This window comes from Typopeltis vanoorti, chromosome 5 (genome assembly GCF_054136105.1).
Source record: "Typopeltis vanoorti isolate ZY-2024b chromosome 5, IOZ_Tvanoo_1.0, whole genome shotgun sequence".
In the NCBI taxonomy this organism is placed as follows: domain Eukaryota; kingdom Metazoa; phylum Arthropoda; class Arachnida; order Uropygi; family Thelyphonidae; genus Typopeltis; species Typopeltis vanoorti.
Window position 1 is genome coordinate 7268038 of NC_143553.1, and position 25521 is coordinate 7293558.

General features: G+C 38.0%; 1 protein-coding gene across 1 annotated transcript in view; it reads right to left on the reverse strand.

Annotated features, from left to right (window-relative positions):
• The window catches only part of LOC150106211 (beta-scruin-like), a 308571-nt gene that overhangs the window by 106267 nt on the left and 176783 nt on the right, over window positions 1-25521 (reverse strand). Inside the window, exon 8 of the mRNA XM_090392954.1 lies at window positions 8262-8453. Coding sequence (XP_090249080.1) covers window positions 8262-8453 — 192 coding nt within the window. The remainder of the gene's footprint in view (window positions 1-8261; window positions 8454-25521) is intronic.

The window sequence follows — 25521 nt, forward strand, 5'->3', positions numbered from 1 at the left end:
AGTAATAGTGCAGATGTGGTAGCCCTGCAAGAGGATTTGAATAAGCTAGATAGATGGGCAAATGAATGGGGGTTTCAGTTTAATGCAGCAAAATGTAAGGTCTTGAGGTTTGGGAAACATCAATGGGATGTTGCATACTCTATGGGAGGAGTTATACTGGAGGAAGTAGGGGAGACAAGAGATCTGGGGTTGATGATTGATAGAAACCTGAAGTTTAGGGGACATATTGCAAAGGTGGTGAAGGTAACACAGAGGATTGCTGCAATTATGAGAAGGACACTGACCTGCAGAGTCATTCCATTGTATAAGTCTTTGATCAGACCACACTTGGACTATTATTCTCAGATTTGGTCCTCAGGATTTGAAGGGGATAAATTAACTGTGGAAAGGATACAAAGACGGAGGACAAAGATGGTTTCAGGACTGTACAAGGATAATTATAAGGATTGGCTGAGGGAATGTGGACTGCAGAGCTTGGTGGATAGAAGAAGGAGAGGTTATATGATCGAGACTTTTAAACTGTTGAGAGGTGGTTACAGGGTTGACACTGGGGAGTTCTTTTGCTTGGCTGAACAGTGGGAAGGAGTGATGACAAGAGGCCATCCCTGGAAGTTACGAAAGGAAACTGTGAGCAAGAGGGTGAGGTGTGGATTCTTTGCGTGGAGGGTGGTTGAACTGCGGAATGCACTGCTTGATGGAGTGGTGAGAGTGAGAACAGTCAATGAGTTTAAGGAGTGGTATGATAGACTTTGTGTTTCTTAGGGGGGACCTCCCCTTGATGAGTCTTGACAGACTTTATGTTCTTAGGAAGGACCTCCCATGATGTCTTTTACTCCATGGAGGCCTGAATAATTATTATTAGCTTTATTATTATTATTATTCAGGCCTCCATGGAGTAAAAGACATCATGGGAGGTCCTTCCTAAGAACATAAAGTCTGTCAAGACTCATCAAGGGGAGGTCCCCCCTAAGAAACACAAAGTCTATCATACCACTCCTTAAACTCATTGACTGTTCTCACTCTCACCACTCCATCAAGCAGTGCATTCCATGGTTCAACCACCCTCCACGCAAAGAATCCACTCCTCACCCTCTTGCTCACAGTTTCCTTTCGTAACTTCCAGGGATGGCGTCTTGTCATCACTCCTTCCCACTGGGGGATGCTGCATACTCCATGGGAGGAGTTATACTGGAGGAAGTTGGGGAGACAAGAGATCTGGGGTTGATGATTGATAGAAACCTGAAGTTTAGGGGACATATTGCAAAGGTGGTGAAGGTAACACAGAGGATTGCTGCTATTATGAGAAGGATACTGACTTGCAGAGATAAGAGGGTTATCATTCCGTTGTATAAGTCTCTGATCAGACCACACTTGGACTATTGTTCTCAGATTTGGTCCCCAGGATTTGAAGGGGATAAATTAACTGTGGAAAGGATACAAAGACGGATGACAAAGATGGTTTCAGGACTGTACAAGGATAGTTATGAGGATTGGCTGAGAGAATGTGGACTGCAGAGTTTGGTGGATAGAAGAAGGAGAGGTGATATGATTGAGACTTTTAAACTGTTGAGAGGTGGTTACAGGGTTGACACTGGGGAGTTCTTTCGCTTGGTTGAACAGCAGGAAGGAGTGATGACAAGAGGCCAGCGACAAGATGCAGGTTCAAATATGAATGCCTTGTTAAAGGAAGTTGTGAAGCTATTTTACACCGACTGAACTTAAATCGAAATGACTGTCTCTCTCTCTCAAATATCTGGAGACTTTTATTTTATGTAATCGTTTAAAAAAAATAAATAAATAAAAATTATCTGAAATAAAAATTAATTATTATTTTCTAACATTTCCTAGCCCGCGACAACGATGCATTTTAATAGGTGATCCACCAAATGTTCGTTACTTGTATTCTATTCCTATAACTGTTTATAACACTGAAGATGTTCTATTAGTTTTAGTATGAAATATCTGTACCTTATTAATTAAAAGTTATTACTGTGGTCTTAAGTGTTCTTTTAATAATTATACTATGCCACAGGTACCGCTAAAAATAAATATATTAATGATATTGGTGAAGATGTGGATGGAGATATTCAGTTGTTTGAAATGATGCAAAGTTGGGACGAACCATGAAGAGTAGAGAGGATGTTTTGGTCTTACAAGAAGACTTGAATAAATTGAGTGATTGGGCACGGAAATGGGGATGAGAGTTCAATGTTGCAAAATGTAAGGTTTTAAAATTTGGAAAACAAAGATGGGATGCAGAATTTATGCTTGGTGAGGATATATTATAAAGGTGGAGGAAATAAGAGATCTGGGGGTGATAGTGGATAAGGATCTGAAATTTAGGGGACACATAGCCAGAATTGTGAAGACAACACAAAGGTTTCTGAGAATGATGCGGAGGACATTGACTTGTAGAAGCAGGGAGATTCTTGTTCTGTTGTATAAGGTTTTAATTAGGCCATACATGGACTATTGTGCCCAGATTTGGTCACCTGGTTTTCAGAAGGATGAAGAGATGTTGGAAAGGGTTCAAAGGCGACAGACTAGAGTATTTTTTGACCTCTGGAATGTCGAGCATGAGGAAAGATTGAGAAGATGTAATTTGCAGAGTCTGGTGGACAGGAGGAAGAGGGAGAGATATGATAGAGACCTACAAGTTGGTAAGGGGTTGTTATAGGATCAATGCTGGAGAAGTTCTACAGAAAATAGTGGGAGATCGGGGGAGAACCAGAGGTCATGGTTGGAATGCCTTGTCTGAGAGTGTTTAAGACACAGTGTGATGAGGTGTGTATGTGTGTGTGTGTATGATAAAAGGACCTCCCAGATGAGTCTTTGACTCCATGAGGTCTTGGGGTAATAATAATAATATATTCTCACCAACTGTATATTCTACATCCCATTTTTGTTTTCTGAATTCTAAAATCTTATATTTTGTAACATTGAACTGGTAACCCCAATCATGTGCTCTTTCACTCAGTCTAATCATGTCCTCTTGTAAAGCCAAAGCTTTTGCTCTATTTCTCATAGTTATTTTCAACTTTGCATCATCTGCAAACATCTGAATATCTCCACTCAAATCTTCTCCAATATCATTAATAAACAAGTGAAATAGCAATAGCCCTAAAACAGATCTTCTGAAGCACACACAACTAGTGACTTATCTCTTCTAGGATATTGCTCCCCCATACACAACTTGCTGATACCTATCAGATAGATAATCTACAATCCAAAGCAATAATCTATCCAACCCAATCTGTTTCAATTTAACTATCGACTTATTTAGCAATCTATCAAAAACCTTTGCAAAATCTAAGTATATTACTATCTGCATCTCTCCTGTCTAGTGTAGTGCATCTATCACCTGATTGTATTATTATATACGGTATCTCCATGGAGTCTGGAAAATGATCATGGGAGAACCACACTTACTTTTATACAGACAAAACCTATCATACAGACAACTAATTCTGGCAATGCATTCCACTCATTCACCATTCTCCACACAAAAAAAATCTAGTCAGCACAACCTTACTAAGGACACTTTTATACAACTCCCACAGATGACCCTAGTTCTATGACTACTTGTCACATAATGAAAAATTTCCTTCGTGTCAATTTTATAAAATCAATGCAAAGGAAATTTTTTTATCTTATTAAAAAAAATTTAAAGAAATTTTAATATCTTATAAGTTTCTATCGTCTCCCCTCTTTTCCACCTATCAGCTAAACTTTGTAACCCATACACCTGCAACCTATCCTCATAGAGAGCATTACACAGATCTGTCACCAGCTTGGTCACTCATTTCTGAATCCTCTTTATCACCTCATGATCCCCAAGAAACCAAGGTGACCAAATCTGTGCACAGTAGTCAAGATGCAGTTGAATCTTATAAAGAGTGATAATAACTTCCTATTTTTATTTGTTAGCATGGTTTTCAACATCCAAGTAATGCTTCAAGATCTTTTTCCAATATGCCCTCTGAACTTCAACTCTCTATCCACCATTATCCCATGTCTCTAGCCTAATCAATTTCATGCAATCCTGTACTATCAATGTGATATACAGTATACAAACCTTTTCAACACAAAGTAATAACCTTACATTTTGCAACATTAAATTGACAATCATTATCTTTTTCCTACAATGCTAGTTTATTTAAATCATCCTGAAGGATGTCTACATCACCTTTATCATCTATTGCCCTTCCAGGTTTTGGATCATCTGCAAACTGAATATTCCCTTTTAAATCTTTCCCTATATCATTCATATACAAATTAAGAGTGACTTAGTGGTCCTAGTACAGAACTCTGAGGTACTCCACTAGTCATTCTCATTCTCCTAGATTCTAATTCACCATATACTATTCTCTGGTGTCTGTCTGTTACTGTCAGTCCCCACTCTATTAATGCTACCAGCTTTACATCCATTGTCATTTGCTCTTTTGTAATAGTTTTCCATGTTGTATTCTATCATGCCTTGCAATATTCAACAGTATCATGATGTAGCCATTTCCTTTGTACAGATCCACTGTCACTTCATTATAAAATATGAATAAATTACTAAGACAGGACCTAATATTTACATAGCTGTACTGCCCACTATAGAGTATCATATCCCTATTCACCCACTGTTGGATAGTACCATTAACCAACTTTTCCAATCACTCCTGAAATATTAAGTGGTCTGTAGTTTTCTACTCCTGTCTTGGAGCCATCTTTATCTAATAGAACTTTTTCACGTTTTTCCACTCCCTTGGAACCTTGTCAGAGCTAAGACTTAAACAACTTTGTCAGAGGCACTGCCAATTTTCTTATACATTCATGTAGTACACAGGATGACATATCGTCTGGTCCCGTTGCTGTATTCACGTTGATAATTTTCTGTATGCTGAGCACATGGTGTTCATCTACTTCAATTTTGACACGTGTTTCTATCACATCAGCCACTTCAAAATCTCGACCTGGATGATATACCTTTGAAAAATGATCCCTCAGTAACTTAACTATTTCTTTTGCCTTTGTCACCTTTTTACCATCAGCACTGATTAAAGTCATCCTCCATAGTCCTTCTATGTCTTACTTGCTACATAACAAAAAAAACTATATTGAATTTACTTTGGCCTGTTAGCTAATTTTCTCTCATAACCAGATTTGCCTTTCCTACCATACTAGTCACCCTTCTTTCTTGCACTTTGCACAGCTCATGAGTTCTTGCTTTATATCTTTTCTCATCCACTAAATCCCCACTTGGTTTATCCTCCTGAATTTGAGTATGCAGTGATACTGCTTCTCTCAAACAATCCCTGACCATTTCCCATGCACTACTCACATTATTTCCTTGTGGCTTCTGAAGTCACTGCTCTGCTCCAAGATGCCTTCCAAGTCTGTCTTAATTACTAGCTTTAGTTTAAATTAAAACTTTTGTTGACAGAGAATTCCATGTGCTTAGCAACTTACCAGATGCTATCTGCAGGTCTAGCACTCTCAATCTCCTAGTCCTCTTTATAACATGTTTCAGGTAATTATTCTTTAGTAATTGTATAAATGCCACTATCATCTTGCCATGCTCCCTACTATGTCCTCTAATAAGTAAGCAGATTACTAAAACGTGATCGTCTTGTTGCAAACCCATGCTGTCCATGAAAGTGAATGTCGTAGTTACCTTGGTCCTCATTAATTTCTCCAACACTTTATCAATAAAACCTATCATTTAGCCTATTTGAAGCTAGAGTCTTATCAGTTTTGCCTTCCTTTCCCTCCACTAGACCTTGACAGAATAGAAGATTCACATTAAACAAGTATATGAAGGTAGGTATATACTCCTTGGCACATTCTCTTAGAACATCATCAAGAACATCTGTCATATATCATTGAGATCCACAGTCTTATTAACATCACATTTACTTAATTCTCCATATGCCTCCTGCTCAATTGCAATCAGTCTCTCCACTTCACTCAAACTCTACATAATGTTTCATTCACGATGAAATATCTTTATAAACTGCTCATTTAATAACTCAACTTCATAGCAGTTATCCGTTTTCACTGTCCAATATCATCATTCCATAATAATAATAATAATTCTTTCTGTTACTAACTACATATTGAAACAACTCCTTACGGGTGTTTTTTGGCTTCATTGGCTAAGTGCGCTCATACTTTTCATATTTCCACTCATGCTGTCTCCATAAGGCTTCTTCCTTCAGATTGCATGCTTAATCTTTTCATTCATCCATTTCACATGTTATTTAACTTTCTGATCCTTGGAATACATTTAGACATTGTTTTTACTGGATAGCTCTCAAAAAACATCCAAGCAGCACTGATCTCCTTTCCTTCCAACTCCTTATTCTATGATAGAGCTGAAACCTGTCTCCTGAGCTTTTCATAATCACAGCTGGCAATCACCCAGTTAATCACTTCATAGTTGCTCTCAACAACTGGAGAGTGATTCAGCACCTCATTCATAATGACATCTTCTGACAGATGATCAAATCAAAGAACTTCAATCCCTGTATGCTCTCTGTTGCATATTGCCTATGGTAGTCGTCCCTCATGAACTCGAGAACTTCATTTTATTTAATTATGATTGCTATCTCCTCATCCTATTTAATATTAATATTAATACCAAAATCAGAATGCACTGGTCATGAAGACACAGAAGTCAGTTGACACTAGCTGTTAAAAAAAGGTAAGTATTAGTAGTAAGGATGATATTGTTGTGTTCATTTCATTACCAATACTGGTTTTTAAGTTTGCAATATTGAAATGGATAATTTTTTATGATTGTGTTGTCTTTTCTAAGAATTTTATCATCTCAGTATTGTATTGTATTGTATTGATCATATTCAACATGGCAGCTGCTAGTTCTAACACATTATTGCCCAGCTCATCATCATTTAAAGACTACATTATTCATAGCATAGCTGATGAATAATGTAGTCGTAGCTTGTTATGCATGTTGCACAATGGGATTTTAAACAATTTTTGCACAATGGGTTTTAAACAATGGGATACATAACATGCAACCCATTGTTTAAAAATGTGGCAGGTGAGGAACAGAAATGTGTACGTGTATCTGAAATGTTAGCAGTCTGATGGCCATGACCAGGAGACAAGTATTTCAATCTCTAGGTACTTAACAAAAGCAGCAAAGATTTGATCATGTTCTTTGAAAATGGGTGAATTTAAATTTGTAAATACCAGTAGTGTAAATACCAATATTGAAATGGATAATTTTTTATGATTGTGTTGTCTTTTCTAAGAATTTTATCATCTCAGTATTGTATTGTATTGTATTGATCATATTCAACATGGCAGCTGCTAGTTCTAACACATTATTGCCCAGCTCATCATCATTTAAAGACTACATTATTCATAGCATAGCTGATGAATAATGTAGTCGTAGCTTGTTATGCATGTTGCACAATGGGATTTTAAACAATTTTTGCACAATGGGTTTTAAACAATGGGATACATAACATGCAACCCATTGTTTAAAAATGTGGCAGGTGAGGAACAGAAATGTGTACGTGTATCTGAAATGTTAGCAGTCTGATGGCCATGACCAGGAGACAAGTATTTCAATCTCTAGGTACTTAACAAAAGCAGCAAAGATTTGATCATGTTCTTTGAAAATGGGTGAATTTAAATTTGTAAATACCAGTAGTGTGTAGGATGGGGAGAATGTGAGATGGTTTGTCTGATGGCCATGACTGTGTGTGTGTGTGAATGTTAACTGAAAGCAGGATGTGCATGTGGAGACAAAAATAGAACTACTGAGGAAGAAGATGAAAGGAACAAAGACTGAGTTGAGGAGGGTGAATGCTTAGGAGGCTGGAGAGGTTGGCTAGTGCAAAAAAACAAGAGTTGGTATGAGAGAATTCTGGGCATCATAGAACAAGGGAAAGAGAAAGGCACAGGAATGGGAGACATATGAGAAGAGAGGAAATTGAAGAAAGTCAAAGAAAGTGAAGAAAGAGAGTAGAATCAAGGGATGGAAAGATGGGAGGAAGGAGGGAAAGTGGGAGAGAGACTGGAAGCAGAAAGTGCCAGGGATGCCAGTGAGAGAAAGATGAATGAATCTGTTTGTATTACAAGAGGGGAGTATTGTAGGGGCACAGCCAGTAATGAAGTTTAAGGTTTGGTGTGACAGACATTGTAGCAGTTAGGTATGGACCTATTCTGATGATTCTTTTCACTTCATGAAAGTCAGTTTAAACTGATCAACTAAAGATAACCTAAAATTATGAAAAACTTACTTTCTGGAAATGGGATTGTATCTTATCACTCTGTGTAGAACAGAGTAACTAGGACGGTTTGTAATACCTCCAATTATCCATATATCCTCCAGAAAATACACTACAGCTGCCCCCATGAGAGGATAAGGAAGGGGATCAGAAGTATTCCATCTGTCTTCAACAGGATCATATACTTCCACTGATGATAACAGTCTAGGAACATAACAATTAGTGAAAGTAAATATGCGTTTTTTTTTCTCTTACTGTATAGAATAAATTGTCATTTTATTATATTAAATTTGTATAATTGCAAACAGCTCCTCTTTTGCACTCAGAATCATCAAGCTCATTAGAATAAGGTTTCCTACAATGTACAGAAAGCATTTTTCAGAGGAATACCGAGTCCATACAGACTCATTTATATATTGCAGCTGTCTCAGACTAAGTAGAAGATAACATCTACTATATTGTCATTGTTTTTCACTTCAAAAACCTGTCCTGATCTCACTAAATATGAGAGAGAAACAAGACAAGACTATCTTCACGTGTTAATGAAACATCATATAAAGGAAACTGAAATTCAAAAAGCATGCTTGCCACCATAAAAAACAAAATGAGTGCCTTTTTAAGGAAGCTGCATTGGTGGGAAGAATGCTTAAATAGAATGACAGTCATCACTTAACAGCATTTGATCACCTACTTAGGGTCCTATTTGATAAAACAGAGTTTGGTTTTCAGGTTCTTCACCAAGATCTGTTTTTTTGCATAAACAGTATGAATGCATGTTAATACAAGACACAAAAGACAAGTCAGATATTGAAGCTTTTAAAATATTGAGTCCTCCTCAAAACTGTTAATTATTGTTTTACTTTGTGAATTTTGTATTTCTTGGAAAAACTGGAAAGGATATAAGAATGATAATAGTTAAGTAAACATTAAAAAGTTCAATCTGACTATTGAAACATAGAAAAATGATAGAAAAAGTTTTGGGGTTTAATATGTGAAATCCAATAATATATATATTTTATTGTTACAATGACAACCTGAAAAAAAATTATGTTACAAAACCTTTGAAATAAATATAAAGGTGCTGATAAGCATTGCCATCAGCCTGTATGCTGTTGTTGTTATCATTAATATCAGTATCAGAACTCCATGAAATCAAAGGATTCATTGAAGGTCCACACTTTCATGCATGAGATTATCATACTGTTGCCTTAAACTCAATCACAGTTTCTGCATTGACCACAATTTCAGGCAATATGTTACACTCACCAACCATTCTACATGCAAAAAAAACTGCTCCTCATTTCCTTGCTCACTCACACCCTCCATTACACAGCTTACAGGGATGGCCACTTGTGATACTCTCATTATGAAAAATCTCCATCACATTACTCCAGTAACAACCCTTCACCAGCTTATGTGTCTCAATCATATCTACTTGCTTTTTCTATTCAAGGTTCTTCAAGTTGCACTCCCTCAATCTGTCCTCATTTCACATATTCTACAGGGACAATGATTTAGTAAACATTCTCTTGATCTTCTCTAAGATATCCTCATCCCACTGAAAACCAGGCAAACAAATCTGTACATATGCAGCTCTGATAAGGCCTTATATACAGAAACTATCACCTCTTTGCTTCTGCATGTTAAGGTCCTCCTCGTTGTTGCTATAATCCATTGTGATGCTCTTATAATTTTAGCAATGCAACTACTAAACTTCAAGTATCTGTCCACTATCACTCCCAGATCTCTAATCACTTCCACCTCCTTCAAAATTTCTCTATTAATTGTATCCCAACCTTGCCAACTAAATTTCAAGCCCTTTGCAACATCAAACTGAGCTCTGCTTTAGATCCTCTTTCAAGATCATAACCTGCTCTGCGCTTCATAGTTCTTCCCAACTTTGCATCATCAGCAAATAGCTCCATATTTCCAGTGAAGCCTGTCTCATTAACATACACGTTAAACAGTAATGGGCCAAAACAGACCTCATGGCACTCTGTTAGTTCCCTCCCCCCCCATCCTTCCCCCATACACAACCTGTTGATGCTTATCTGACAGCAATTACCTATCCAACTAAATAGTTTCTTATCCAAGTCCATCAATTTCAATTTAGTTACCATCATGTCATGTGCAATCCATCAAAGTCCTTTGAAATACCCAAGTATACCACTATATATTATTATTATTACCCCAAGACCTCATGGAGTCAAAGACACATCTGGGAGGTTATTTTATCACACACACACACAGCTCATCATACCATGTCTTAAACACACTCAAACTCCTTGCAGACACCACATTCTCAGGCAAGGCATTCCAATCATTCACAACTCTGCACGAAAAAACCTGCCTCTCACTCCCCTACTCACACCCTCTTTATACAGTTTCCAGGGATGACCTCTGGTTCTTTCCCGATCTCCCATTATTTTCTATAGAACTTCTCCAGCATTGATCCTATAACAATCCCTTACCAACAGGTAGGTCTCTATCATATCTCCCCTCTTCCTTCTGTCCACCAGACTCTCCAAATTACATCTTCTCAATCTTTCCTCATACTCGACATTCCACAGGTCAGAAACTACTCTAGTCATAATAAATTTAGTTTAATCCTTTATCCAAGTGTGAGCAAACAAAGTTTGCGCCTGAAAGTATCTTCAGGACTGGGTTAAGGTGGTACACACCAGGGCAACTCGTTGCAAAGGTGGAGCAAGCTACCAACACTCCTATCCTAGTATCTCCTATAATGCAAAACACATCTCCTTGCGGATATGTCTATTGTTATGCATTAAGGGAAGGGCCACTACCCAGACCGGTTTCGACCTTTATTGAGGTCTCTTCAGTGGGAGCCAGGCCCAAGTCGAGATATCAGGCTGATATCTCGACTTGGGCCTGGCTCCCACTGAAGAGACCTCAATAAAGGTCGAAACCGGTCTGGGTAGTGGCCCTTCCCTTAATGCATAACAATAGACATATCCGCAAGGAGATGTGTTTTGCATTATAGGAGATACTAGGATAGGAGTGTTGGTAGCTTGCTCCACCTTTGCAACGAGTTGCCCTGGTGTGTACCACCTTAACCCAGTCCTGAAGATACTTTCAGGCGCAAACTTTGTTTGCTCACACTTGGATAAAGGATTAAACTAAATTTATTATACTCTAACCAAGTGGAAAATAAACTTTCAACATCTTTCTCTAAATCCAGAGTAATTTATTAAAAAAGGGTGGCACACCAATTGGCAATTCCTATAGGTGGAGATGACCTGCAAATGCTTCTGCCTGATATCTCGACTTGGGCCTGGCTCCCACTGAAGAGACCTCAATAAAGGTCAAAACCGGTCTGGGTAGTGGCCCTTCCCTTAATGCATAACAATAGACATATCCGCAAGGAGATGTGTTTTGCATTATAGGAGATACTAGGATAGGAGTGTTGGTAGCTTGCTCCACCTTTGCAACGAGTTGCCCTGGTGTGTACCACCTTAACCCAGTCCTGAAGATACTTTCAGGCGCAAACTTTGTTTGCTCACACTTGGATAAAGGATTAAACTAAATTTATTATACTCTAACCAAGTGGAAAATAAACTTTCAACACTACTCTAGTCAATCGCCTTTGGACCCTTTCCAACATCTTTTCATCCTTCTGAAAACCAGGTGACCAAATCTGGGCACAATAGTCCATGTATGGCCTAATCAAAGCCTTATACAATGGAACAAGAATCTCTCTACTTCTACAAGTCAATGTCCTCCGCATCATTCCCAGAAGCCTTTGTGTTGTCTTCACAATTCTGGCTATGTGTCCCCTAAATTTCAGATCCTTATCCACTATCACCCCCCAGATCTCTTATTTCCTCCACCTCCACAATATATCCTCACCAAGCATGAATTCTGCATCCCATCTTTGTTTTCCAAATTTTAAAACCTTACATTTTGCAACATTGAACTCACATTCCCATTTCCATGCCCAATCACTCAATTTATTCAAGTCTTCTTGTAAGGTCACAACATCTTCACTACTCTTCATGGTTCGTTCCAACTTTGTATCATCTGCAAACAACTGAATATCTCCATCCAAATCTTCACCAATATCATTAATATACAAGTTAAACAGAAATGGGCCCAAAACTGACCCATGAGGCACTCTACTAGTGACTTTACTTTTCTTGAATATCACTCCCCCTTACACAACTTCTTGATACCTATCAGATAGCCAGTCTTCAATCCAATGCACTAATCTAATATCCAACCCCATCTGCTCTAGTTAGACTGTCAACTTATCATGAGGTACTCTATCAAAAGCTTTTGCAAAATCCAAGTATATTACTGTGTATCTTTCTCCTCTGTCCAAGGAAGCAGTCACTTTATTGTAATAAGTAAGTAGATTACTAAAACATGACTTCCCTTTAGCAAATCCATGCTGTCCATCAAAGATAATACTACTGTTGTTAACCCAACTCTAGATCCTAGTTCTCACAAGCTTCTCCAACAACTTAACCACAACACCTGACACACAGATAGGCCTATAGTTTGATGCTTCAGTTCGATCATCTTCTTTATGAAGTGGCACAATGTTGCCCTCCTTCCTTCTTAGGAACTTGACCAAGTGCAAGACTCGTATTAAAAAAAATGTCAAAGCAGGCGTCAACTCCCTGGCACATTCCTTCAGAATATGTGGTGATATATTATCAAGTCCGACAGCCTTGTTAACATATAGTTTACTCAGCTCCCCATACACCTCTTGCTCACTTACAGTCAGTCTCTCCTCCCCATCATCAACTGCTCTCAATCTCTCCATGAAGTCACATTCACAAGATTGAAAGACCTATATGAACTGCTCATTAAGTATCTCCACCACACATTCTGCAACAGCTGTCTTTATACCATTTTCTCTAATCAATGTCATCCTTCCATAATCATTCTTTCTTTTGCTGGCTACATATCGAAAGAACTCCTTAGGATTCTTTTTGGCTTCATTAGCTAACTGCTGTTCATACCTCTCTTTAGCTACCCTCACGAACCAATTCACACTCCTTGCCTGGTCTTTGTAGATCTCATGGAACTGGTTATTTCCACTTCTGCTGTGCTTTACCGAATGAGCTAGTCAGGCACTCATATATGCATCTCCCTTATCCAGTGAATTCGCCACCTTGTTAAAATTCATAATGAGGTTGCTAAAACATGACTGCCTCTTGATGAACCCATGCTGACCATCATAGAGAATACTGTTATCATCACCCACTCACTTTTTGAAGCAGACAATTTTTACCCCTTTCCACTCATTTGGTACTTGCCCCATTGCAATACAATATGCATGTTAAATGGGTATGCTAAGGGTGCCATTAGTTCACTGGGTCACTCCTTGAAGACACACAGTGGCATCTTGTCAAATCCTACTTGTCTTATTAACATCAACTTTACTTAATTTCTTCTATACCTCCTACTCACTCACTCACTATCAGTTCCCCCTCCCCACCATACTATCTACACTCCAGCATCCCTTGGTATATCGTTCAGATGAAATACCCTGATGAACTGTCTGTTGAATACTTCAGCTATATCCTCTGCATCAGTTACCAATCCACGATTGTATCAACTAACGTCATCCTTCGATAGTAATTCTTTCTTCTACTTGCCACATGTTGTAAGAACTGTAGGATTTTTCTCGGCTTGATTGGCTGATTTTTGCTGTCTTTGTTGCCTGAGTCACCTTCCCAGCCTGTTTACTGTACTCATTATGTCACTGATTATTACTAGTTCATCTTATGCTATCTACTCAGTGTTTTCTTCCAGATTTCATGTTTAATCCCTTTTCATTCATTGATTAATTTTACTCTTACCTCATTTAGTATTTTCATTTTTGCAATACACTTAGACATTGCTGCTGTTAAATAGCTCTTGATCAATGTCCATAGCATCTGTCTCCTTTACACTCAAATATGCTTTATTCATAAGATTTCATAATCACTAGCCATGTAGTTTCACATATATCACTTCTTCACAGAAGCTCTCATATGACTGATGACAACCCAGATGATCACCTCATAGTAACTCTCATCAAATGAGAAAAGCTTAGAACACTCCATTCACAATCACATCCTCTAATGATAAGTCTGATCTAAGACTCAACCCTCATGTGTCCTCCATTACATATTGGCTAAGATAGTTGTACCTTAAAAATTCAAGAAATCCATTCTCCTTATTCCCTGATGCAATCTCATCTGTCCAATCAATGTTGCCATAATTAAAATCACCCGTAATAATCACCTTTCTCTTGCTAATTTGACTATATATTTCTTTATCTCTACCTTGCTCCTTCCCTGGCCTACAGCTACCAAGTGAAAAAAGAGACTATAGTTATCAAGCAAAAATATTTTCTATAACTAACTCTAATCCAAAGTATTTTAATAATAAAGTGATGGTGATGCACCGTTTTGCTATTTGTATATGGGAAATATATGACTAATGCATTAATTCAACTTTGGTATCTCTTTTGGGTCTGGTTCCCATTCATGATGCTATGCTTGCTTTCTGGGAAACAGACAGGCACTTCTAAGTGGTGGGCTTTTGCCTGTCACTGAGTGGAGCCACCACTGAGTTTCCTGTCCTGGAGTAATAAGTTTAGTAGTGATTCTTTAGGTTGAATTGCTGAGCAATCCCATGCCGAGAAGGCCAACTCAAGGTGGTTAACTTAAGGTCTAGACATGTGTGATGAGTCTGCAATGTTTTATGTGTTTTTGATGCTGTGTTCTTAAATAGCAGAATTTTGACATTGAAAGCCCAAAACCTCCATGATTCTTTGATAGTTGAAAATATTCCTTTTAACTTCTTGGTATCGGCCTGACCAAAAAAAAATTGCACCAGTTTATTATATAATTGTTTTTCTTCAGCTTCTATAATGTTTGTAATATTTATTATGTACAGCTGAGAAAAGAAAATTATGGTTTTAAGTACTATGGCTTTAGAAGAAAAGAAAAGTGGCCCAATTTTCCAGTCTTCTAAGATTTCAATGTTTTTGTATAAGTTCGTGAATTGGTAATATTGGATAGGTAGAGAAGGGAATTCCAAATATAGTGAGAGGTTCTCTCTCTCAGAGATTAGTTTAGTCCAAAGGGAATGCCTCTGAGAACCCAATTTTTGAATACTTGTCAGGGATCACATTGGTGAGTACAGGCATGGAAAACTCGAGATACCTGAGCTGGACCCAATTTTACTTCTTACAGTATCATGTCAGTAGACTGCTCTTCTATTCTTCTTTTCTGTACTCTCTTCTACTTCTTAGTGCCCCCACCCCCATGCTATTAGAGCAATTCGAGAGTGAGGAGGTGACTTTTTCCTCTCAAACTGTAGTATCCACTACCTACTAAAAGAGACAAGCCTAGTTGCCATAAGGTGGCAGTCCCACCATCTATCCTATTGTCATGCTAGTAACTTTCCCCCAAAGTTGCTAATTGGAAATGGTTAGCAACTTTGGGGGAAAAAAATGTGGTGCAATATGCCACATTGAACATTAGAAGCACAGCACATAAAAAAGAGGAATTGGATATAATTTTAAATGAAGAAAACATAGAAATTTCAGTTCTTACAGAAACAAAACAAACTTAAAGGAATAAAAGAAGCAACTATCATATCATGTATAATGGAGTAGACAAAGGAATACATGCAAAAGTTGTCATAATGATTTGGATCCATAAATCAATTAAAGAAAAAATAACTCATTTTACATACTCAAACGAGAGAATACCAGAAGTGCAATTAAAATTAAATAAAGCAAATTTTAAAGTTGTTGGAATGTATGTCCTTGAATCAGGAAAAGAAGAAAATAATGACCTTTACAAATAGTTACAAGGAATATATGAAAAATTAAATAAAACAGATAACATGATTACAGCTGGAGATCTCAATGCCAGAATAGGAATGAAAAAAAAATTAACAATAATCTAGAAAAATTTGGAGAACTAACAATAAACAAAAATGGAAAGTAACTTGCTGATTATATAATAATTTAAAAATAATGAATACATTCAATAAACATAAAATATACATAATATACACTGTTTGGAAAGAAGTCAACAGACACCATAGTGTGAGGAATAAACAGTCATGGTGCCTACCTTAATAAGATGTAAGACTAATTTGCTACGATGACTGCAGTAATCAGGCATACTTTCCACAAGCATACGATAGCAATCAATAGGAATTTTGGACTATTCTTCCTGTAGGCATTCAAGGGATGTCTGCCCACAACAGTCCAGGACATCATATCATTACATCCCACAGATGTTCAATAGGGTTGAGATCAGGGCTCTGTGGAGGCTAGTCAAGGGTGGTGACCATGTCCACAAACCATGTACTTACAGCAACAGCCTTATGACATGGTGCATAGTCTTTCTGATAGATAATCGTCAGTTCTGTAAAAATGCCATGTTGTCCAGAATGTTTAGTGGCATCACAAACAGAGATCCAAGGCCCAAATCAGGAAAAGCAAGACCATACAATCACACCACCACCTCTGAATTTCATAGTTGAGCTTATGCCCTCTAGTAAGAGATGTTCACTAAGCATCTGCTACACCCACACTCCTCCATCTGCTTCATAGGTGTGAGTGATTCTTCACTCCACAATACAGCTTTCCAAGCTACCACTGTACACACTCTTTGCACCACTGAAGATGACACTGCATGTTGGTTCAGGTAAGGTGGGGTTGCATATTGCAGTCCTAGTCCTACCATGGCAACCCATGTTGTGAGCCTTCTTCAGTTCTGAATGCTTTTGTGCAAATTCATGTTCCATTCAATGCCCATCACTCAATTCATTGGCCAATGAATGGCCGTCTTTACATATTATTCTTCATAGCACCCTACAGTCATGTTTGTGAGTGTGGGGGTTGTCCACTGTGGGTAGCAATTGCAGTTGACTCCCTATACTTCCATGTCAGTATAGTATCACTGATTATTGACATGGAATAGCCCAATTTGTCAACAATTAGGCCTGCAACATGGCACTCCACTGTAACGCCTCTTTCAAACTCCGTCAGCTCGCTTCTCTCAGCCATTTCACCTAGAAACAGTTGCAATGACTTGGGAGCATCATATCTCTCCAATTTATACTGGCTACAAACATGTCTTGTTACATGGCACAATGCACCTTGCTTATGGAGTGTCTGTTGACTTCTTTCCAAGCAGTGTACATGGTGTTCAAGAGGATAAAAATCAATAATAGACAACTTTATAGCAAATGAAAAAAAAAAGCAGTAAATCCTAGATCTGACAGTCAGGAGAGGACTATAAATAAATAGAGATCATTATTTAGTGCAGGGAAAATGAAAGTTTCCATCAAACTGATTACAAAAAATACCAAAAAAATAAACAAACTAGAGAAATAAAATCTAATTCCAAAGTAAGATTACTAAATGATTTAAATATAAAAAATTATACCAACGGAGGATTAATAACTATTTACAGAAAATACAAGAAAATGAAAACATCAAGAAAGAATGGACTATTATGAAAGAAATTATTGTATCAGCAGCATATGAAAGTCTAGGGCAGGGGTTCCCAATCTTTTTGTTTCCTGGAGCACATTCTAAAATACCGGTAGGTCGACGGGCACCATCTATTTTTTCAAGCAAATTTATTGAATTCTTTTGTTAAATGAATACATACAAAGTCTTGTATTGTATTGCTGACATAATCTCACGTTTGTTAGAAAATCCCTCAAATAAACAATCAGCAACAGTCAAAAATGCTTCTTTTAGCAACTCGCCATCTTGGAATGGTTTTTTCTTTTTTGCTAGCATGTGAGAAATTTTTGAAGAAGCAATGGTGGCATTTTTAAATGTTACCACGTCTATTGAAAACCGACTGTTGGGCAGTTCTTATTTCAGATTTAAGTGAATAATTCGTATTAAAAGTGGCATGCACTGTCTGGAAGTGATGTTCAATATTATGTTTTTTCGGAATTGCAATGCTACTGTTGCACAACAAACAAACACAATTATCTTTAAAATTAACGAAACAAGATGTTTCCTCCCAGTCAGTGTTAAAATTATAGGTTCGTTGTCTTTTACTTGATTCACTCATTTTAGGATTAAAAATCAAAATATTTCAAAAATTTAAGTACAAGACACCGTTAAAATCATGCGCATATAACTAGCAACAGATAATGACATTGTATGCATTTAATACTCATCATGTGTCATTAACGCATACGTCATATAACATGCCATGAATTGTTGCGTGATGTCCACGTGATTATTTCAAACTATACGGCACACACAAATTGGTCGACGGTCGCCATGGTGCCCGCGGGCATAGAATTGGGAACGCCTGGTCTAGGGACACGAAAAATACGACAATGAAGTATAAACAATTGAAAATAAAAAGCTGGCCTTTTAAAATATGGTTAAGTAGTAAAAAAACAACAAAATGAAAGCGACTATATAAAAAAGACAAACAAGAGTCAATAGAGAAACCAGAAAGAGATACATAAAAACCCGGGAAAATCTGCATTATACCTATAAAATGATATATACAAAATATCACCCATATACTAAAACACATTACTTTAGTATATGGGTGTTATATGGAAATTGTATATGGGTTTTATGTCTGCACAGAGCATGCAGACATAATGCGATACAGAGAAAAATGGCATTATGGAGGCAGCATAAGAGAAGTGATAATAACCAATTCCATGAGGATTACAAAGACCAGAGGCAAGGCGGCGGATGACTTGGTAAGGGTAGCAAAAGTGAGGTATGAACAGCAGTTAGCTAATGAAGCCAAAAAGAATTCTAATCAGTTCTTTCGATATGTAGTCAGCAAAAGAAAGAATGATTATGAAAGGATGACACTGACTGGAGAAAATGGTATAAAGACAGTTGTTGTGGAATGTGTGGTGAAGATACTTAATAAGCAGTTCATAAAGGTCTTTCAATCTTGTGAATGTGACTTCATGGAGAGATTGAGAGCAGCTGATGATGGGGAGGAGAGACTGACTGTAAGTGAGCAAGAGGTGCATGGTGACTTGAGCAAACTTGATGTTAATCGTGTCCGGACAATTCATCGCGAGGAAAATTCATCGTGGATATATGTGAAAAAAATTTCCCATATAAGAAATATTTAAAAAAATATATATTTCTTTTAAAAAATATTTTTTAAAAAAATTAGGAAATATTTTATATACAGTGGTACCTCACAATTTGACGTCCTGCAATTCAACAGTCTCACAATTCGACAGTTGAATTATGCGGGCCGACGCATGCGTGTGCATGAAATTGTGCAATGTCATTTGTTGTCATTTCTTGTTAGGCTGCGTTGGTGTTTGCTCGTGTTGTTTGTGCTAATTTTCAATTCTGCATTTTTCAGAAAGTAAAAATTTTGTGCATCCACAGTTATTATTATTTTTTGAGTGAAATTTAAGAATGGGTCCAAAGAGAAGTGAACAGAGGAATAATTCAGGAAAGAAGCACACTTGGTTGAGCATAGAGAGGAAGAAAGAAATTGTAGATAAAGTGCAAAAAGGTAGAACACTTACAGATGTAGCTCAAGAGTATGGCGTTCCTAGGTCAACTGTGGCAACTTTTTGCCAACAGAGAGAGAAGATTATGCTAGGTTGTCTGCTGGTGCAATGAAGATTTCTGACAAGAATAGATCTTCAATCAATGATCAATGAAGGGATGGAAAAGCTGCTTATTACCTGGTTTAGAGAAAGACAGATGAAGGGAGATCCAGTAACTCAGGCAATGATCTGTGAGAAGGCTAGGTTAATTTTTGAAGAATTGTAGAAGAAAACTCCAGCATGTACCTCAGATCAAAGTGAGGAATTCAAAGCAAAACAAGGCTGATTTCACAGATTTCAAGGTAGAACAGGCATCCATAGTGTTCTAAGACAGGGAGAAGCTGCTAGTGCAGATAAAGAGGCTGCAGAAAAGTCTGTGCAAAAATTTTAAGATTTAATCAGGAAGGAAGGCTACCTGCTACAGCAAACTTTTAATGGGGATTAAACTGGGTTATTTTGGAAGCGCTTGCCAAATCGAACTTACATAAGCCTATGAAAGATAGGCTTACCTTGTTATTGCAAATGCAAGCAGAGACATTAAACTAAAGCCACTTCTGGTCTACCACTCAGAAAATCCTCGGTGCTTTGGGAAGAAAATCATTAAGTCCAAACTGCCAGTGATGTGGAAATCCAATGCGAAAGCCTGGGTAGACCACCAAGTTTTCAAAGATTGGATTTTTGAGGCGTTTGCCCTGAGCATGAAGAAGTTCCTCACTGACAACAATTTGCCTTTGAAAGCACTGCTGATCCTTGACAATGCTAGTGCCCACCCTCAAGACTTAGAGGACAGTCTTGAAATTGACTTCATCAAAGTCCAGTTTTTGCCTCCAAACACGTCACTGAACCAACCCATGGATCAAGAAGTGATTGCATGTTTTAAAAAGCTTTACACCAAGACTTTGTTCTCACAGCATTTCATGTGACTCACTCTTCTGACAATACACTGAAGGACTTCTGGAAGACCGAGTTCAACATTCTCCATGCCATTTCCTTTATTAAAACTGCCTGAGATGGAGTGACACAGAGAACCCTTCATGCATCATGGAAGAAACTCATTCCTAATTTTTCTCAGGATGACAACAGTGCAGACTAAGCAGCTGGAGAATCAGAAGCAGCTACAGCCATGCGAGATGGTGGAGAATCTGTATAACTGATGATTTTGAGAAGAAAGTGAGTACACATTCAACTTTTCGACTCATGTGTAAAGGGTCACATGGTAGCACTCAACAGGATAAAAGACAAAAGGCTGTGCTAAGCGAATTGTGTGTGAAGGAAGCTCTTTTCATAAAGGAATAAAGTTGCAAACTTGGATGTCTTGTAATGTCTCAAAGACATCATGTCACATGGGGAAGAACTGGAAAGCTTGAAGAAGGCTGCAGAAAATACTGATATTGCCAGAGAGTTTGGAATCTCACATAATGTTGTATCCAACCTCTGGAAAGCATTTCAAATCAACGGAACGTGTTCCAGATGTTTGCTAAGAGGTCGCCCTCACTCTACCATGGAGCATGAAGACAGATTTTTGGCTATAACAGCAAAACATAATCAACGCACCACAGCAGGTCAGCTCTATTTAAGCACAGGTATAAGTCTCAACCCCATAGAATATGTCTGGGATGTAACAGGGAGACACACTGCTGTTGAAATTCATCCTCCAGAAAACAAACAAGGCATTCTTATCCTTGCTCTGAAGGATAAGGCCTTGTTTCCTGAATTACTTGGTGATAAGCATGGTACAACATTATGAGTGCCATTATAGTCACAGTTTGGGGTGGATATTCCATACTGAAATGTCTCTCCACATAGTTTTCTGTAAGCACTGTATATTAATTCCTTAGCTACATCTTTAGAAAATTTGTAAACTTTGCCAAAAACATATTGCAATTTACTTTGTACGAAATTTAGAATACATTTTTTGTGTAATATAGTTTATTAGTATGCTGGCAATAAATTTATGTCCACGTTTGGTTGTGGTCATAAACATTTTTTCATATACAGATAAAACGGCAGTTTGTCCTTAGCTTTCAGACACCAGTGTAGTACATAAGAAATCGGTAAACCATGAACTCTTCTCTAACAAATCCATGCTTGCTGAAAATCAGAATGCCGCTGTTACACTGAACAATACATAATTTGCCTCTGAAATGAAAATAGCAATTCTTTACTAATTTCGATGTGCTGAACACGAAAGTAACAACAAAATATGTTGATTGGCTCTTGTTTAGGAGAGACTCAGTCCACCATTATGTACATAGGTATCATTTGGCAACGCTGCATTTCAATCTCCTGAATGCAACATGTTACATCATCTTGCATCTGCCAATCCTACACAATGTCCCCAGGAGCTATTGCATCATTGGCTGATTCAATGCAGTTGAGTCATGACATCACTGTCATAAGATGATGCAATCATTAGTATAAAGTGAAGTCTCATAGGGTGAGAAAGTGTTTGTGTGACTTCCTGGGCTACACACTCCCATTTACTTCTGTGTCATAAGTACTGCACAAGTGATCCCTGCAGTGTAAATCCAGCAATAGTGATGCCTTGTACTTGTATTAATAGGGCAAATAACTTTTGTTACAGTTGTGGGGAAGAGATGTTTGCAAACCAGAAAAAGGCCATCACTCTGTTAGTGAAAAAGGCATATCAGCTTTGTTTTGGATGTAGGATTAGGGACCAGGACAGGGCCTGTGTCCCACACATATGCTGCAGTATGTGTGGTAGAAATCTTCTGAAGTGGTGGTAAAGGTGGTAAAGGGGTGTAAAGGTGGTAAAGTGTCAATGCCGTTTGCATTTCCTATGGTTTGGAGCCCAGCAATCATGCAAATGACTGCTACTTCTGCATGGTATCACCTGTTTTGGGAGGCATCACAAAGAAAAAGAAGTGGACAATAACGTACCTGCATATACCATCTGCAGTCCGACCAGTTCCACACAGCGAAGAATTTCCCACTTCCGAACCCCCCCCGAAATAATTTTCCACCAATTCAGAGAACGAAACAGAGGTGAATTGATGTCAGGTTCTCCTGAGCCTTTGGTGTCTAATGATGATCCATATGTCAGCCACGGTGCGTCATCTGTGCCACACATCTTTACACAAGATGAACTGAACGATCTTGCTTGCGATCTGAAGCTGTCCAAAAGCAAAGCGGAGTTAATTGAATCAAGACTTCCACAATGGAAACTTCTCAAGGAAAATGACTGAGTGACTTTGCACTATGAGCAAGAACTTTGCACTATGTGAAGAGAGACTGGGCTGCAAGGAAATCTTTGAAGGGTGAAAAGAAGAATGTGCAACACCCAGCATTGGCAGAAATGCACAAAATTCAGCTACCATCCCTATACATCAAACTCAGGCTAGTAAAAAAACTTCATAAAAGCCATGGACTGGACTGGATTAGCTTTCAAGTACCTGGCTGACAAATTCCCTTGGCTCAGTGAAGCAAAAATTAAAGAGGAAGTTTTTGTGGCTCCTCCGATCCAAGAGATCTTCATTGGTGAGATGTTCAACAACCTGCTACAGGATGATGAGAAAAAAGCTTGGGACATGTTTTGTCTGGAGTCAACTAACTTCTGCAGAAATGTCAGTGCAGAAAACTACAAGGAACTGGTTGAGGACTTGTATCTGTATCACAAAACTTGGTTGCAATATGTCCTTAAAAATACACTTGCTCTATTCCTACTTGGATTTCTTCCCCAACAACTGCAGCATGGTTTGTGATGAACATGGTGAATGCTTCCAGAAAATTGCAACGATGGAGAAATGATACCAGAGAAAGAGGTCCACTTCCATGTTGGTTGACTACTGTTGGATGCTCACTAAGAGATGATCCTGAGCAGCTATACAAGCGACATTGGACATAGAAGCATATATTTACTGGTATATGTGATAAGTACGTATTACTCTATTATGTATAAGAAACTATAGCGCATCTCTCACAAACCATAGCCATTTTTGCATTTTCATCATCATATTGATGTTCAGCACCTCAAAATCTATAAGAAATGACTAAAATATAAAAAATTAATCTGGGGGGGGCATGACTTTTGTAATTTGTTGTCCAGTGTTATCAACCCATTTCTGTATCCTAGTTCACACCAATCTTTCCAATACCATAACCACAATTCCAGATATACAGACTGGCATATAATTTGTAGCCACAGCCTTATTACCACCTTCATTCATCAATTTGACACCTACTTTACTCAGCCTTTTGACCTTCAGAATACATTCACACACAGATTTATATATATCTTGGTCAGTTCCCATGCAGCATTTATCTCCATCCTGCTTAACTACAGCCTTGTAATTCTACATATGTCCTTTCCTTCAGTCTTCATATGGCTGGCCACTACCCAGGATTCCCTCATCATTTTCACCAACCAGGGGAAAATGTGACACCCTACTCACAATCACATCCTCCAATGAGATGATTAGATGTAAGACTCTTGATTGTTGCATGCCCTCCCTTACATACTGCCTAAGATAGTTTTTTCTCAAGAATTCAAGAAATTCATTTTCCTTATACTCGGGGAAAGGTGGCGATGAAAAAATGTATAAGCAACTTGGTTGTGAGCGATTTTAATTATGGTTCATTCTAATCTATATTACAATAATTAAAATCACCCATAATGATCACTCTTCCTTTCTTCACTAACCTAATTTGTTTACATTTCTTCATCACCACCCTCCACATTCCCTGGCCTATAACAGCATCTGAGTAAATATCCCTTTCTGTCAGCCTCTACCTCCCACCATACCAATTTAAAACTATTGCTGCTATTTCTGTTGTGTATCTATACTTTGTGCAGGCTTAATTTACCTGCTGTCATCAACATTATTGTGATGATAGAGGATGCTGATTATGGTAGATGATAGCTAGGAAGTACAAAGCAAGGAACATGGTTCCTTGCTTTGTGCAGCAATGTGAAAGGCATTTTTGCCTTAATCCTTTATACTGTACAAGATATACAAGTCTGAGTATGAAAAGAAACTGGCTCTGCATGCTAAAGACAACCCACAAGAATGTTATCGATATGCTGCAAGTAGAAGAAAGAATGAATATGAAAGAATAACTCTTCTAATTCCTGATGGCATGAGGGTTACATATGCAGAAGAGGTTGTTCAGTTAATGAATGCCCATTTTGTTAAAAGCTATCAACCTGATGTACACAACATTGAGCTCACTGTTATCTCTTCACAGATGAAGAAATGCTGGTGTATGAGGACAAGGTATTAGAACTATTGCACAAATTGAATAAGAATTCAGCAATAGAGATTGATGGGATATCAGCACGTGTGCTAAAAGAGTGTTCAGCTGAACTGGCCATTCCTTTGACCAGGCTGTTTAATATGAGTCTCAGAGCAGGGAAGATTCCTCAGGAATGTATGATAATTCCATTGCACAAAAGTGGTGCAAAGACTGATGTATCCAACTATCAACCGATTAGTATCTCGGGAGTGGTGGTGGTGAAGATTTTGGAAAAATTGGTTAGGGCTCACATTCAGAAATGGGTTGACAGTGAATCTCTACTTTGCAATGAACAACATGGGTTTACTAAGGGAAGGTCGTATTTTAGCAACTTGCTCACATTCTATAACAATGTAAACATTGAACTAGAAAAGGGGAATGGATACACCATGATGCTTTGGGATGTTGCTAAGGCTTTTGACAGAATAGAGCATGACAGACTGCTGCATAAATTGGAGAAAATGGCTCT